We start from the raw sequence: 18175 nt of genomic DNA on the forward strand, positions 1-18175 counted from the left end.
GGTGCACCTCCTTTCCTTTTACTGGGCGCGAAGCAAAGCAAGAGAAGTCAGGGTAGAGACAGAGCTACAACTACCATTTTTCCTCTGTAAAGAGTCCAGTGTTTCTTTTTTAAAAATATATCTTTATTGACTTTGGAGAGAGAAAGGGAGAGGGAGAGAGATAGAAACATCAATGATGAGAGTGTTGTCATTGCCGGGCTGCCTCCTGCACGCCCCTGACTGGGGATGGAGCCCCCAACCCTAGCATGTGCCCTGACCGGGAATTGAACCCCGATCACCTGGATCCTAGGTTGATGCTCAACCACTAAGCCACGCTCTGACCAGTCCAGTGTTTCTAAGTCACCTTGTTGGGAACACAGACCATAGGTTGTTAGGGGAACTTGCAGATAATTGCGGTAGGCTAAAAATGTCCCTCAAAGATATTTATTTATACTTTAATCCCTGGAACTTGTGTTACTTTATATAGTAAAAGAGATGTGATTTTTGCAGGTCTTATATTGCAGACGTGATTAAGTTAAGGATCTTAAGATGGGGGAAAAGTCTAGATTTTTTGGGTGTGCCACTTGTAATCACAATCACAAGGTAGAGGGAGATTTGACTACAGAGAAGGGAAAGGTGATGTGATGGAAGCAGAGATTGGAGTGATGCACTGCGATAATGGTGAAAGAGGCCACATATCAAGGAATGTGAAAACCTCGAGGAGCTGGAAAAGGCAGGGAAATAGATTGTCCCCTTGAATCTCTAAAAGGAAGCAGCCTTGCTAATACCTTGACATTGGCCCAATGATTCCAGAGTTCTGACCTAGAGAGTGGTAAGAGAATAAATGTGCAGTCTTAAGCCACTAAATTTCTGGTAATTTGTTACAGCAGAAACAATAATTATGTAGACCAGTGGGACCTATCCTTCACTAATCATTAGAATCACCCCAAAAGTTTTTTGTTTTTTTAAATATATCTTTATTGATTTCAGAGAGAGGAGAAGGAGAGAGAGACAGAAACATCAATGATGAGAGAGTCATTGATCGAGCCCACAACCTGGGCATGTGCCCTGACCGGGAATCGAACCCCGATCGCCTGGACCCTAGGTCGACACTCAACCGCTGAGCCATGCCCGGCCGGGCCCAAAAGTTTCTTAAATGCAGACCACGACTTAGAGAATCAAAATACGTGGTGGTGGGGCCCAAAATATGCATTTTAAAGAGCTTTTTGTTTTGTATATTATTATTATTTTCTTTGTTAATTCTCACCGAAGGACATTTTTTTCCATTGATTTTTAGAGAGAGTGGAAGGGGGGAAGAGAGAGAGACATTGATGTGAGAGAGACACATCAATCGGTTACCCCCCACATGCCCTGACCTGGGCCAGGGTCAGACCTGCAACCCAAGTAGGTGCCCTTGACCAGGAATCAAACGTGACCCTTCAGTGTTCAGGCCGAAACTCTAACCACTGAGCCACACCTGCCAGAGCAAAGAGCTCTTTATTTTGGAAATGAGGAAATCAAGACTTGTAGAAGTGAAGCAATTTAAGAACATACTGTGGTCTATTCTACATTTAATTTTATTATTTTATCTTTTGAATTTTCTTCCCCCAGTAGTGCTTTTATTAAAAGTGATTTCATCTGAGGCTTTGTGTTGACATATCCATTAAAATGAAGAAATACAGGCTGAGAAATATATATTTTAACATAGAATGCTTATTGATTAGAATGATGCAACCTGGTTTTCTGTGTTTGGATTCCTGATCTCTAGAGCTAACCTTTAGACAGCAGGCTGGGATGAATGCCTTTGAAACTAAGAACAAAGACCAGCATGCAATTTACATTGGTGTGCTGGCTCTGTGCATAATAAATTGCTTAAAAATTTCATCAGGAGAGGATTTTAAATATGATTTATTTATAAATGGTAAGGATGTCTCCAACCCCTGCTGAATTCCCCCATAGGATTGTCATCAGGAAATAGTTTTTATGCACTCTCCCTCTTTGGAGACTTCAACTACACTTTTGATGATCTCCCATATCTATCCTCCTAGTCTCACCCACTCCCCTGAGATCCAGATCCTTACATCTGACCAACTCCTGGGATCTCAACTTGGCTGTCCCTGCAGCAACTCAAATTTATTTTTATTTATTTTTTTAAAGAAATTAAAAAAAAAATCTTTATTGATTTCAGAGAGAGGAAAGGAGAGGGAGAGAGAGAGATAGAAACATCAATGATGAGAGAGTCATTGATCGGCTGCAGCCCGAAACCCGGGCATGTGCCCTGACCGGTAATCGAATCCTGATCGCCTGGATCCTAGGTCGACGCTCAACCGCTGAGCCACGCCCGGCCGGGCAGCAACTCAAATTTAGCTGGAACATTCTTGGATCCCAGAACAGGCAGGGCTCTCTGTGTGTGCTGTGCCTTTGTACATAACCCACATACATTTTTCAATTGCACACTAAATGATAAAAAGGAATGATTTCCTAGAGAAAGTGCTAGGACTTCTATTAGCCAAGGGCAGCTTGTGGGCCTCAAAATAACTGAGTAGATTAAACATATCTAATCGGTCAGCTAGAGGCAGTTCCGGAAGCTGCAGCAACAAGAAGGTGTTGGAAAGTGGGGGTCTGGGGAAAAAAACACAGTGAGAAACGTGTCTGCCCATGGTGGGAGGGAGCCCTTTAGATAATTTGAAATAAACAAAAGCAAGAGATGGACAATAAGGGCTTCAACTCTTTCTTTTTTTAATCATTTCTCCTTCATTCCCCATGTTCCCTGTCAATCCTAGTCCCAGCCATGCCTTCGGACACCACAGTGAAGCCTCTGAAGACAGGGACTTGGACCAGGGCCGAAGTCCTTTCTAACTCTGATGCTATGAAATTCGCAGAAGCTTCTGGCTGAAGAAGCCACAGCAAAGTTGCCAGATAGTTTCTTACCTTCAGTGTAGTCATTTTCCTTCTGCTGTAGGCCTGGTGACTTCAGGAAACCCAAGCCCAGATGCTTCTGTTTCTTCTGCAGACCACTCTCCGAATGTTCTTATGCCCACCACTTCACAGCACTCGATGGTCAGCGGGTGGCTCAAACTAGCCCCAGGATTGCCTAACTGATCAAGCCAGGGGAAAGTCCAGCACCCTTATTTTCAACTGATTGCTTACACAATTGCCTTTGTTTACTGACCCCAGGCTGTTTCTGGAAGAGTCTTCAGAGGCCTGTCTCTTCACCTGAGGTAGAGATTGGCTAATTATTTGTTCCAGTTAAAAGAAGGCTTATTACTAAAGGCAGGGAATTTTTTTAAAACCCTCACCTGGGGATATGCTTTAATTTAAAAAAAATTTTTTTTTTTAGATTGGCCCATTTCAAAGGCTTTGACTTTTTTAAAAAAATTAATTTGAGAAGGAAGCATTGATGTGAGAGTGAAATGTTGATCGGCTGCCTCCTGTGCTCACCCTGACCGGGAATCAAATCTGCAACCTGGGTATGTGCCCTGACTGGAGTTGAACCCACAACCCTTTGGTGTACGGACGATGCTCCAACCAACTGAGCCACCCTGCCGGGGCCTAGGGGCAGGGATTTAAAGCTGTCTAGGAAAGGAACTATAGTCGTTAGTTTCTGCTGTGTGCTGCAGAGACTTCTCTACTCAGCAGGGAAGGGAAGGGAGGAGAGCTCACTCTCTGGGGAGCAGTGACGAGCAACTGTGCCCTGGCACAGGTATTCTCACTTGGCTGCCTGACCCAGCGACCAGGTCTGGACAGCTCTCCGAGGGTGCCTCCCAAGGATGAGCTGGGTGGACTGGTCAGAGCTTGAAGCACTCATTTAAAGCAAACTGAGATGTTTACTATTACTGCTCCCCTCAGTTCCTTCAATTCTTATCAATGCTTTAAGGATCTGGATTCCTAATGCCTTTATTTCTCTGAAAACAGACCAAGGGATTCCTTTCCAGCCACTTTTTCCATGACCCCCTTGTCCTTCATCTTGGCTGGAACCGCTCTTAGCCATGTCCTTAGCCATGGTCAGGTATCAACTTCGTGGCTAATTGTGTTCAGGAAGGAAGAAACCATATATCGAATGTGAGTTCTTGCCAGATTTTTCCACAGACATTACCTCATTTAATTTCACAAAAATAATCTTGTAAACCAGGTTTTATTACTACAAACTGCAACAGACCAGGCAGGAAGTGTAAATGGGTTAAGCAGGGTAGGTGATTTTCCCAGAGAAGAGTTTTATATGAAGCTCCAATTTTTAAACATTGGCAACTAAACAAATGAATGAACAAATAAAACCACTGTGGTAGATTGTAAAAGATCCCCACAATTCCCTCCCATCCTTGTTTGCATCTCCCTTTGCAATGTGACTTTGCTGCTCCTTCCATCAGGCGATGGAGTCGTTTTGTTTTACTTCCTTGCATCTTACTTTGGCTAATAGCAAACATGACATAAGCAGAGGCTTGAGAAGTACTTGTGCTTTAGGATTTATCAATTTCCCCTCTTGAGACCACCATGCAAAGCTAGGCTAGCCTCCTTGAGAATGAGAGACCACATGGAGAGAGAAATTCAGGCAATAGCCCAGCACTAAGTGCCAGCCATGTGAATGAGGCAATCTGACTGCCAGATGACTGCAGACACATGAGTGATCCCAGGTGAGACCAGCAGGAGAACCACCAGCTAAACCTAGTCCAAATCACTGACTCACAGAATTGTGAATAAACAGAACGGTGTATCTAAGTTTCAGGGTGGTTTGGTAAGCAGTGATAGATAACTGATAAAATTATGTCAAAAAACATGCATGTGGGGTTGAAATAGGTATGGGCTGCCAGTTTAGACCCTCTGCTTTAGATGAATGGGTCTAAGCAACCTCCAGAGGAGGTCCCCAGGTCTAGCATTCCACGGTAGCAGAGAATGATCTGCCTGTGTATAAGGTATTAGTACAGAGAAGGCCAGACTAAAGGGGCCATGTTGATAGAAACAAGTGACAGGTTGATAGCAAACTGTGTGAACTGATACCGTGGACCAGGCAGCTTATAAGGCATCTCAGCATATATCAGAATGGACAGATGACATTGTGGTATTATATAAACTTCCCTGGAATTTATATGCAAACCTGGGAGGAAGGGGGTTTTACTAAAGCTGAGTTTTTTATTTCCTGAGGTATGCAGACGAAAAAGTAAATTCAAGAAAAGTAAAAATTGAATTCAAGAAAAATATTTTCTGCAACTGAGTTTAATTGAATCTTGCATCTCGATGGATCCTAAAAGTTAGTCTTTGCTGGTAAGAAAAATAAAATAAATAAATATGAGCCAATAAAAGACAAAGGAAAATGCTTTACTGCTTTATTTTTCCATAAACTTTCCATGCTCTTTCCATTGAATCAGTTTTGAAGGCAGATTTAAGAGGCATTTCGGTTCTTCCTAAGGTGTGAGAGATTTCCTAAAGAGAGTGGTAACAGGTCTGGGACTGGATGAAAATTACTTTGAGGAGCCTGAAAACACTTCAAATGGTGTAAACCTATCACCAAACTTTAGGGATTTCTCCAAAGTGGGTTAATTATTTTTTGTCTCTTTCCATTCTTATAGCAATGATTCAGTAAAACAAGTATTTGCTTTGTAGCTACTAGAGCCAGGCACTATGCTATATACACCCGGGGGGTATGAGAATTATTAAAACACAGGGACAGATAGTTCTGATTGGCTTTCCATTTTAATGTAACCACACACTCATTTCTTTGTCTTATGACTACTGAGGACCTGCTAGGTGCAAGACCCCATGAGATGTGGGGGACAGCGTACTGGTGAAAACTGATGAGTACCATAGGTGCTGCGACAGGAAGGGTCCAGGGAGGGACCCCAGGGTGGGGAGTGGGGCACCTAGCCCTGACTGGCAGGGCAGGGAAGGCTTCCCAAAGAAGATGATGCCTGAGCCAAGTCACATAGAATCAGAGTGGGGTAGGGCACGGTGAGAGGGCAGAATGTGGGTGAAGACAGAGAAGGGGAGGTGCAGGGCATTCAAAGAATGCGCTTAGGGGGGTGACTCAAATAGCAGAGTGGAGGGGTCTAGTGAGGGAAGGCTTCCAGGAAGGGGACGGCCAGGCAGGCATTTGAAGCCGGGGAACAGGGGGACCCTCTGGGCTGAGTATGTCTTTTAGGATTCAAAGACAGCCAGGGAAGGAGCAGGCTGTGTGCAGGGGTAAGGCAGGCACATAGTGGGCCAGAGCAGAGCCACACTAGCAAAGTGGTGAGCAAAAAGAACAAAGGCGTGAAAAGCCAGGCAGGGGAGGGTGGCCTCAGCGAACTGACACGGGGAACACGTGAGGTGAAGAATTTGAAAAGGACCAGGAATTGCAGACACCAGGTGTCTGCTTCTCCCAGATTCAAGTACAAGATAGGTTCACTTTCCCCAGAAGCTCTGGAAGAAAAGTGGGAGAAGTTTCAGACTTACAGACACCAGAGAGTGGGGACTCAGACCAACACCAAGTGCAACGATGAGACCTCCAGCCTCCTTCCCCAGTGCACTTCCAGAATATATCAGCAAGTGTTTTACCCCAGACAAGAGGCTGGAGGACGCTTCTCTAGGACAGTGGCCCGTAACTCCTACATATTTTGACAAATAATTATTAAATATAAAAGGTGAAGTCTTTCTAGAAATGCTAATTTAATGAAGTAGATGGCTCCTTTCCCCCATTAATTCATATATCCATAAATTAATAATTCTTAATTTTAGAATGAGATAGGATTCAGCATCATTTAATCTTATTTTATGGTTTTACCGAGATAGGCACTGAGAAAATTTGTTCATAATGCAGATATGCCTGGCAGGAATTTGCTATGGTATCACTCAGTTCTCCTCCTGAATTAAAGACTAATAAATACATAGTGTTCTTTCATTAAACATTATTTTTAATGACCTATCACCTACTCTCTGGAGCAGCCCAGGCAGGCTCCAGCTTCAACCTTACATCAGGCATACTGTGGAATATTTGAGGCTCAGGGTTCTCTCAGGGCTAGATTTCCTAGAACACTTCCTCTCCTACCACCACAATTTAACTCAGTCTTGGGACCATGGAGAAATCAATTTTTTATTTCCTTCTCCTTCTTTCTCCAAAACAGTATCCTCTGTTGAATTTTAATAGATATTAAATCAATGCAGACATACTGTTAGACCTTTAATCTTCTTCAAATAGATGCTACCTATGTTTTAAATTTTTCAATTAAACCAACTTTTATTATACACCGATACAAGGCCCTGCCTAGGTTGGGTGCTACAGCCCACACTATTGAAATGAACGCTCAGAAGCTCTGACGATGGCAGCCATTAGCAGCTCTTCGTTTTGGTCCAATGGCCCAGCACATGCAGTCTGTTTTCAGAATGCACAGCAAAACAGCAGCGCCAAGGCACATGGATTATATCAGGGGTGTTTCAATTTCAGGGAACCCAAGATAAAGCTAATATGGATCAAACTCTTTGGGAGCAGCTCTTCTTAGAGCACTAAGGTGAAGAGACCAACCCAACTCCTTTCCAACTGAGGGTCCTGCCACCTGAGGGACAGATGACTGCCATGTGACTGCACATCTGGTTGCCTCCATAATGAGCAAGGACATTGGCTAGACATATAATTCACAACAAGGAAAAAAAAAGTCTTTCTCTATTGCTAGCAATTTGTTCTTTCAGAGAGTAAGAAAATTAAAGATTTAATTAACACTTTTTAGGAAATATTTTGGTATTTACACTTGATTATTATTTAAAAGCAATTTTTACGAGCAGGTCTCAAGAAGTCTCAGCAAAAATTATGCTTCAAAGCATTCTTTTTGAAGAACTCTGACTAATAACATTCATTTTGGCAAATAACCTTATTTTGTTGCTACTAATACTTGCAATAAACTCAGGCTATTAACAATTCTATTTTATTTTTTGTAGAAAACTGTAATTCAGAGAGTTAAGCCTGACAGCAAGAAGAAATGGAGTTGAGGAGTAATACCAATTTTTCAAGGTATCAGTGATGGGTTACTTCAATTTTTTAATAAGGAAGAACATGAAGAAATTGGGATAGATTTTTTTAATTAAGGGAAAGAAAGGAGGGTAAGGAAAGAGTTATTGATTCATTTGTTAAAAGAGGAATACAAGGGTTGAGGTCTTTATGTATTCATTTGGTTTCTACTCCCTAACTGCACAGCCTCTGTCACAACACACTTGTGCCAATTCACACACAGATCCTGATTTGCATAGCTTTCCTTTATGTCAAAAAAGAAATCAGGACTAAGTCTTGTGGGGGAGGATGCAAAGAAAAACTGGAGAATATTCTAGCTGATGAAAAGTGCTTTAACCATCCTTTCCCAAATTCCGAAGACTGCCTTTCTAAAAGAACTCTCTAATGTCCTTATTTAACACCCTCTTTCAGCATACCTTGATTCCCAGAGTACTTCTAAAATTTAATTAAAATGGAGTAGAAAGTGAATTTATTGTTTTTTTTCCTAGTTTTAAAATGAGAAGCTGAAACTATGTATTTATAATTATGATTATATTTTAATATGGTGCAAAATCAGGAGTGCAGAGACCTGCAGTAGAGCCAGAGAGAGAATGCGAGTGAAAAGATGTCGAAAAGGCAGCAAATTAGTTTTTGGAAACCAGGTTTATATATTTAAGAACAACTGGGACAGAGAGAATTAAACAAGCAAAAAAGATGGGTAAAAAAAGAAAGGAACAATTATGCATATACACCCCCCACCCCCCAGATTTTGGCCTGTGAAATCCAAGAATTTTAGTCCATAATTCATGTAAATGTGTTGCTGTGGAACTTATTTTCACTTCTCTCCATAAATACATTGTTAACACAAAGAATAATATTCTTAGTTCACAGACTACAGTTGAGACATTTCAGGAGTTAACTTTTCCTTAAAAAACAACAATCTGAAAAGGCTGTAAATCTTTCTTACTGCCTTTGTGCGGGTCTTAGATTCACCCTACCCATTTCCAAACAAAACAGTAAGAGTGCGACGACTTTAACCTAAAGAGTGAAGGATTTAGTGGGCTGTCAATGTCTCGCAGAATTCTTCTTTTCTGGTACTGCTGCTCTCTATGTATTATTAATCTATTTATATTTAACTCCAGCCATTAGTGCTCCTCTTCCAGCCACTGAACCATTTGCAAAGGAGAGGAGAGGGAACAAGGGCTGCTATTATTAGGCATTCTTGTGTGTGATGAGGGTGGACACAATTAAATAACACCATCTTGCTTCTTTGAAAATGACAGAAATTGTTTGGGGTGGACAACTCAGGGCTTGTTAACATAACCTTTCCCCTCCAGAAGGTAAAAAATAGAGATACATTTTTTTAAGTACTTAATTAAGCCTTCAGCAAGGCTTGTGGAAAAATTACAGACCTATAAAAACCCTCCAGGTCTAGGCAGGAGTAAATTTTCTCTGCAGCACTCTGTCACTTCTCATTGGCTGCATCATTTTGACAACATCTCATATTTCCACAAGGCTTTTACATAATCTATAAACAGGGACAGAAAGGTGAGGAACAGAGGGAATGGGGACAAAGTTTAGAACTCCCATAGTCACTTCCTTTTAGTTTTCCATTAACAGGTGAGGGTGAAGGGTGGCATTTTAAGATGACTTCATGAAAAGGCTAAGACATTAATAACTGACACAGCAAGAATGCTGTGAAAAATTGCCACCTCTTGCTCACTCTTCCAAAGGATGTGTGCAACTCAGTCATAATGAAGGCCCTTTAATGTTCCTCCCCCAAACCTCTTTCGATCAGGAAAGCCTGGGATCTGTAGGCAAGAAAGACAATCACATTAAATCTCAAGTAGGCAGAGTTCAAATGCTAATAGCCTTTAACTTTTTTCTTTCTTTAAAATATCAGTCCGTTGTTCCTGAAAGAACCACTATTCTGTGGTTTTACTCAGAAAACCACAGCAGACTAAATAATAAAAATAAATCTACCAAAGTGGAAAACATTTGCCAGCAAATTGGTGACTGTGTCATCTAAATCAGAGAGGATGAAGGTGAATCTCCTAATATTCACCTATTGGACTTCATATGAATTATTTGCTTGTGATAGACATTGGGTATATACCTTCGGTGTCTCAAGCAAATGATTTTGTTCTATTATTTTATAATGTAACCCTATCCTTGGATTTTTAAAAAATTTGTTTTTGTCTTGTGGACCCTTACTTTCCCTTGATCTGACTTTCTTTTCAATTAACAGAAGAAAATCAGTTGCTTGTGCCTACAAAGGGACTCCATCCCCCCTTTTTAACCCCTTCTGAAAATAAATCTGGAAATACACCTCTCTACAAATTTAAAAACCCATTTTATAAAGAAAATATAGGTGCTGACCTGATTACCATCTCTTAAAAAGTATCTCTTCTCTATGACCTGTGAAAAACAGAGATTTTAAGGGTTTAGCACACACACACATACCTGGAAAAAGTAGCTAACTGTAATGGCGACTCATGGGACTAAAAGGCATATATCCAAATTAAGAGTCTTTTCAATAGCTATAAACATCTGGTACGATGAGTTGAATCTGGTGCTAATGGATCAGGATCACGGGAGTATTTCCTAAGAGCCTGCCTCATTCCAGAAAGTACTAATAGATTAAAAAAATAAATGAAAAAATTAAAACGACTAAGTAATCAGAGACTGACATATGATCCCATGCAATTCTTAGTATATATAGCAGGAAATCTGGCTCTAAGTTTCCTAGCAGTCAGCCCTGAAAGGTACCAAACAGAATTCATAAGAAGAAAGCAAAGCACCTGCCTACTAATAGTACAGCTATTCCTTAAAGAGGAGTCTGTGTAATATAATAAACCACCACATCTCTCCAGCAGACCCAGTGATAAATCCTCCAGGGCCTCAATGGAGACAGATGACACAACATCAAGTGTCAATTCGCTTCTTTTTATGGACCTAATCTGCACCTTTGATTCAGTAGTTTCAGAACTGTGTGTACTTGGTCAGTAGGAGAAACACAGTAAAGCTGTGGATGTATCTGCACAAATCTATCACTACTATTGTAAAGAAGCCCTCAAACGACATGTCCTAAATGGTGAGTTTAAGGAGGACCACGTTTTCAGATGATGAAAAACACTTAAAAATAATATTAAATTCTATGCTAGCACTTGAGAAACTGCAATGATTGCAGAGGCAGTATTGTTTTCTTTACACAGAGCTGTTGTGATTAAGAAAAAATCAGATAAGAATACAGATTAGCTGGAGATTAACTCTAAGACAATGGAATCTAGAATTATGAAAATAAAAATTCCTCTGAATAAACACTGAGCACCTTCTTATAGGCCTATGTCAGCTTACTCTCACTGGCCCGACAGCCAAAATGTCTCAATTTTCCTATCTTAGAGACTACGGCTGGGTCACTGTTGGCCACAAGAATCCCGGGGGTAAGGTTGCATTCACTGGCCTCAGAGTTAGAAAAGTTGGTTCATGATCAATATACATCTCAAAATACTTGGTCTTATAGAAAGCAAGAAGGGACTGATTCTCTTTCCTCTCTCCAGGGCAGGGCAGGAAAATCAAATCCTATCATTCTAGAATGGGGAAGAATTACTACTAGCCAAGACAGACTGGAGGAGGAGTCAGATTCCCTCTTGGAAAAAAAATCTTTACATTAAATTCTTGCAGCCCTGGCTGGTGTGGCTCAGTTGGAGCACTGTCCTGTGCACCAAAATATTGCAGTTCAATTCCTAGTCAGTGCACATACCCAGGTTGTGGGTTCGATCTCTGGGTAGGCACGTACAGGAGACAACCAATCGATGTTTCTCTTTCACATCAACGTTTCTCTCGCTCCCTCTCCCTTCCTCTCTCTCTAAAATCAATGGGGGGGAAAATTCTCACAGATGTGATATATAGAAAACTGGGTGAAATTTAGCTGCCACGTCCCTTGGTTTCAGGCAACCACCTCAGTCTGGCCAACCTCTTAATCTACATACCTTTGATTATGATTTAGGCAATGAAGACAGAAGTTACCTTTTTACTTTTGCTCATAATTCCCTACCCTCAACTTGCAATGTCCTCTTACTAAATCTTGCTTTCTTCTTAAAATCCATCAAGTTCTCTCTAATTTTTTTTAGAATAAAGCCTTGACAGACAACTTGGGTCGCACTAGTCTATAACCCATTGTTTCTCTCGGATATAACTTACTACATTTAATATTTCAATTCCAAAATTATTAAATTACTTAAAAATGTAAACAGTATATTGTGGGATCTTTCCATGTCAGACACAGATCTATAAGATGTTGCTCTTAGGGGATAGCATTTTGTATCAGATGAGATCAGGAATCTAAACCAAATGAAAGTTCTTACATTTTAAGTTTGAAAACAATGTAGACAGAAAATGTGGTTCCTTGCAGTGCATCCCATTTAGAAAATGTTAATATTTGTACAGCACACTGGGGTAAATGGAAGAGGTTGCCAATCACCCAGCCTGAGGGGCTCTGGCTGCTCGGAGAAAGGAGGGGATCAATATCTCAGCACAGCTGTACCCTATTTGAGAAATACCATTTGGAAAGTTCTGCAATGAAGCAAAAATTTCCCAGTGATCTCATATTAAATAGGGAGGGGTGTGGGGCTTTATCTTCTGCTGACATATTGGATAAAGGGCCAAATATTAGATCTCTAAATTGCTAAAAGAAAAATGATTCATAAAGAAGACCTATGAGAGAAATGTTTCTTGGAAGATTACACTTAGAAGGAAATATAATAAAGAAATTAATCTTTTTCAATAACACATACAGAAATACTATTTTACTTTATACACAATGTCAGCATTGGGCAAGCAACTTAAACTTGGTCAATACTATGTGCAATGCAGCTGTATGGCCTTGTAAAGGAAAAACAAACAGTGCTCCAATTTATTAGCATGCTGAGTCATTCTACATTTTCATTCTACAATAAGATGATGCTAGCAAAAGTCAAGAACTGGAATGCAAAGGTTTCTGATAGGGAAACAATAGGGGATCAAGATGATGACATTACCTTAAAAGTAATAGTAAAAACTATTAATAGCTGGGAGAGCAAAAAGAACTCAGGGCTTTAACTAAGTAGAATCTCCTCAGTTTATTGCCTTTTGTAGGGCTTAAATACAAAAAGAGATAGAAAATACGGAAATATAAATTGTTTAAAGAAGGGGAATTAGGTTTTTTTTTTTTTTAAATTTAAATCCAGTAGCTTTCATCCTTTGCTTAGAGAACACTGCTGATAGAATAAATACGTCAGCAGGCCTTGAGCAATTATACCAACAGATAAGAGAGATCAAAACAAGTATTATTCAGCTTGTGACGTTTGGGATGAAGGCATAAAAGGACAAAGTATTCTACAAAAGAGTTAAGTTTTCGTAATATATAAATTAAGTTTAAAAATAACTTAATTGAGGCCATTACCTTATCAAAAAACCTACTGAGCTTGACAGCGTTGGAAGAACCAGCTGCTAAGTACCGTGGATTTGTGCAATCCTAGAAGATAAAACGTAAGACCTACAATTAAAAGTTAGGGAGCATAGCTCTTTGTTAGTTATCACTGTTCCTGTCGCACATTTCTATAGTAAAACATTAGGCATAATACTCATAAAATATTCACATAATTTTCAAATTATGATGCACAAAGCAAAGGGGAAAGTGCTAAAGGAAGATAAGGCCATTTTTTGTTATTTAAGCAACTGTAGAGGACACTGGAACCAATGTGCTCATCACCAAATTCATAAAGGAAGACAGGGTTGCTAATATCTGATTAATAAAACCAAGATACTGATCAGGTGGCCTACTGACATTTACCCTGAAAAGCAGAAGTCATCAAAAAGTCAACATTTCACTTTTTAACACTAGTTACTTACCAGTGCACAACTAAGTTCTATGCAGTTCATACAAATAGTAGGAAAAATGAAAATAAGGAGTTAAGGGAAGCAAAGAACAAACAGAACAGTTGCCAGGGATCTCCCGCTCACTGAATACAAGGTAAATAATACATCTCTTGGTGGGCCATAAAGATAATAACAAACAACAGATATATTTTTGATAATAAACAATGAATTATTAAATATCATTCGGCTTTATTATTAAATAGTTAAATAAACAATAATTAACAATAGATATATTACTATTAAATAGGATTTTTAAAAATCGGGGGAAAATGGGGCCCAAATAAGACAAAACAATCCGGAACATTAAATCATTATAATGACTATTAAAAATCTTAAAGGCTTACTATCCTTTTATTGAAATTCCAGTGTTGTGATGCCTTTGCTTGTCATTACTGACTTGCCACCTTAAGAGACAGAATACTTTGATTTTTTACCTCAAATGGCACATAAGACCAAACTATGAGGATATCATGTAGGCTCCTTTGCGAGAATGGTATTTGTCTTTCAGGTCATGTCCCTTGGGAAATTCTGAAATTATTGGTGTTGCATTTATTGATTTGTAATCTCTAAGCCCACAATTCCTTTCCAGTAAATTCTGAAACAGTCACTTCTTTTATACATATATAACACTTTGAGGCTCACATTTTTAATTTTGGCTAGAATCTGTAATACATTTTTAAAACCACAAAAAAAGAGAGACTACAACAAACTTTTTGAAAGATCACAGAATACTAGAAGCAAGCAAGCTCTGAATCTGAATATCTGTCACAACATTTCTAGATTGTGTGACATCGGTTAGGTTACTAAATCTTTAAAGTGGAGCTCTTTTATGAAATGGGGATAACAAAACTTGTCCCATAGGATTTTTTGTGAAAATTAAATGAGATAATGCATGTCTGGCACATAGCAGGTACTAAAATATTAGTTCCCTTCTCTTTTCATTCCAAGAAAATGCTATCAGACTGAATTTTCAGACACAAAGCACCTAATATAAAAGATAATTCCATATATGGATTAATAGACCGAAATATCGTCATGCAAACTTTTGTAATGTTTGAACACATTTATACAGCAGTCGGGGCATGTAAGAGACAAACCTTAGACGGACCTATGTTAGATGTTTTACAAAATGGATACTGATTACATAGTCATGAGTATATCAAAAGACTTCAGAGATGATTCCAAAAAGAGCTAAAGTACTAAATATAAAAAATAAACCAAGCAGCAAACAAATAAACAAAACCTCCCAAAAACTTAATTCTAAGGCCACACAATTTCAGCTTGACCAGGCTAAAGAAACTCCGTGATTTTAGGATAAGAATTTTAGGGCTGAGCCATCTGTTATTAGTCATGGCCGAGGGCAAAGCCTGAAGATTGATAGCTCTAAATAGCTGTTTAAGCTTGAGAAAGGACTAATAATAACTAGGGAAGATGCTTTATTATGACCACTTTGAAATAAATGCATAACAGAAAAGCTTGTACTAGATGCAATCAGCCTAATAGGATTAAAAAAATAAGTAATCTTCTCCCTCTTTGTAATTTAAACACTTTGCCTTGTTTCAGGCACAATATAACTCTGATTCCTTCTTTGATGTATACATACAGTAACCAAAGATGCTAGCACTAATACTGTTAGACTAGCTTATTATTTGAGGATTTATGTTTATTTGCTGAGTCTTTTGACTATCTCTTTTTGAAACTCATACAATTTTTCTCCTCATTTTAAGTTCCTTCCATAGTCAAGACCCCTCTGGTGGTTTCTGCTGTATCCTTGAAATCATACATGGATAAAAGGCCAAAAGTATGTTGTGCGTGAACTCTGGGGAGACTGGATGTGCCAAAGTATCACCATCTGACTACCTTTACATCCTGTTAACTGGCCCTGACTTTGCAAGTAAAGTAGGAAAATCATACATCTAGCCATGAAAAACAGATACATCCCAAAACACACTGAAAGTAATTAATGGAACAAATTAAGTATATTTAATGGTAAATTACACTTTGGAAATAATGTTCAAATGAAGTAACCTCAACATCTTTTCAACAGGGATATTATATATTCCAAGTAGCAGAATCATCTGGGACATCATGGCCCAGTGCTGACCACTCGGGGCACTTAACGATGAATATTCCATGGTGGCAGCTGAGAAAAATAAGGCACCTGCAGGGCAAAGGAGAATGTGACAAACAATGGAAGGGCAGACAGAAGCTGACTCAATTGTGGGGGTAGAGATGGGGTTGAGCCAAGCAGTGTTCACAAATGTTGATTCTCAGAGTAAGGACATCAGAATCACCGGAGTCATTTGTTAAAATCAGAGTCCCAGTCCTCCTGCCAGACCTTATGAATAAAAAGCTCCTGCTGTGGGGCAGTTATTAAAAAAAATTCACAGGTACTGTTTGTTGGTAATATGAATATGCAGTCAGGTTTGGGTAACTGTTAATGTAGGTATTTCTAAGAGTTCTTTCAGCTCCAAGATTCTAAATGTTAGTTGTAGGATAATTAAGTAGAAAACAGCTTAATTGTACAGCACAGGCTCTGCAGTCAGAGTGCCTGTTTTGACCTGTGTAACCTTGTCCTAGTTACCTCTCTCTGCTACTAGTATTCATCTTTAAAATGGGGGTAATAATAATGCCTACCTTATAGGGATGATGTGGAGATGATGCATGTGGGATAATGTACGTAAATAACCAGAACAGTGCTCAGCACATAAATGCTCAATAAATGGTAGCAACTGGTATTATTAAACCACCACGACCACCACATGTCTGAATGCCAGTGCCCTGTATGTGTGCCCAAATCCTACTTGTGAGCAATGACACATCCTTCTGTGGGCAACACTAACTAGTTTATATGAGCACTTTTCTTAGCCTTTTTAGCACCAAGTTCCAATTGAGCTAAATAACCTCAGGAAGGGATTCAATCCTCTATATACACATAAGAGTATATAATCTAATGCCTATGAAGCACTTCTAGCTTATAGTCTGTAATTTTTTCATAGTCTAGTTGTTTGTCTTTTAAGGTAAATTCTGTAATTTGAGAAGCTAAGACGCCATCCTAAAGCAAGAATAATCAAGGTACAGTATCAGTAACCTTTCTTTGTCACCTTAGTTTACTTATTTTGATTTTGGTGTGGGTTTTTTTTGTTTTTTTTAAAATATATCTTTATTGATTTCAGAGAGAGGAAAGGAGAGGGAGAGAGAGAGAGAGACATCAATGATGAGAGAGTCATTGATCGAGCCCACAACCCGGGCATGTGCCCTGACCGGGAATCGAACCCCGATCGCCTGGATCCTAGGTAGACGCTCAACCGCTGAGCCATGCCCAGCCGGGTGATTTTGGTGTGGTTTTAAAAAATCTTTTTAGAAAAAGTGCATGATTTTTACATTATTCATAGAACAAAGTTTAAACATTCCAACCCATCAGCATACAAGGAGGCTGAAGTGACTGTGCCCATCTGACAGTCTATGCTGATTCCAGTTTTCACCGTATTTTGGAGTAGAACCAAAATAGCCTGATTTCAAGTATAAAGCTTCTTTTGTGAGACTATGTGACTTGTGAAGTCTTTGGTTTTGCTTTCAACTGATAATAACACAAACATGCATTAGTAAAAATACACACCAAATTAATCTCTTCTGCATTGAAATCCTCAGCCAGGAAAGCAGTCCTAGTTAAAACTTCATGGCGCTTGGTTTCGTGAATCTGGTCCAGTTTAGTTCCTATTACCAACAGTGGGATTTGGTTATCAGCAAAGTGTTCCCGGTCATAATCCCTGTGATAAATAATGAAGAGGTGAATAGAATTTACCTTTTTCATGTAAATGTGCAGTATTTAAATGCAATTAGCTTATACTATTTTACTGATAATTCACTGACTCTTGCTCATCCATCACCTCTAAACCTACTTTTCTCTTGATTTCTTCCATCTACTTGTTTATTTAACAATCCATCCTCACCACTTACAGAATTCCCACTATTCAACTAACTACTCAAAATTTGTCCCCATGAGTGTTTATAGGCTACTTGAATAACTGAATGCCCACCAGGTATACCAAGATAGGCTGAGTTGACGTCTCCCAAAGCTCTGTCTTCTAAGGCTCGGGAATTTTTGTGTATAGATGCAGAGAGTGGATTCAAACCTCAATGGGGAGAAAACCCTGGAACCTAGCATGGCACTCAAACCTGTGTCAGAGGGGGAAATGACAAGCTCTTGGGTACCTGCATGGCTATGCATAAGCTCTATACTACCACACACATTTCTGTCTCTGAATAATAAAGAAAAATAGATTGCTTAAGGAAAACAGGAAATAGGGATGCAGAAGGCCAGAA

The 18175-nt window shown here is 39.5% G+C and overlaps 1 protein-coding gene across 1 annotated transcript in view; it reads right to left on the bottom strand.

Moving 5' to 3' along the window:
- Window positions 1-8467: 8467 nt before the first annotated feature.
- RABL3 (RAB, member of RAS oncogene family like 3) overlaps window positions 8468-18175 on the bottom strand; it is a 34549-nt gene continuing 24841 nt past the window's right edge. The window contains exons 5-8 of the mRNA XM_016199911.2: window positions 17469-17619; window positions 13374-13445; window positions 10310-10348; window positions 8468-9741 (exon numbers count right to left, since the gene is read on the bottom strand). Coding sequence (XP_016055397.1) covers window positions 9676-9741; window positions 10310-10348; window positions 13374-13445; window positions 17469-17619 — 328 coding nt within the window. The 3' untranslated portion in view covers window positions 8468-9675. The remainder of the gene's footprint in view (window positions 9742-10309; window positions 10349-13373; window positions 13446-17468; window positions 17620-18175) is intronic.

The sequence above is a fragment of the Miniopterus natalensis genome, chromosome 6 (assembly GCF_054644295.1).
Source record: "Miniopterus natalensis isolate mMinNat1 chromosome 6, mMinNat1.hap1, whole genome shotgun sequence".
Taxonomy (NCBI): Eukaryota; Metazoa; Chordata; class Mammalia; order Chiroptera; family Miniopteridae; genus Miniopterus; species Miniopterus natalensis.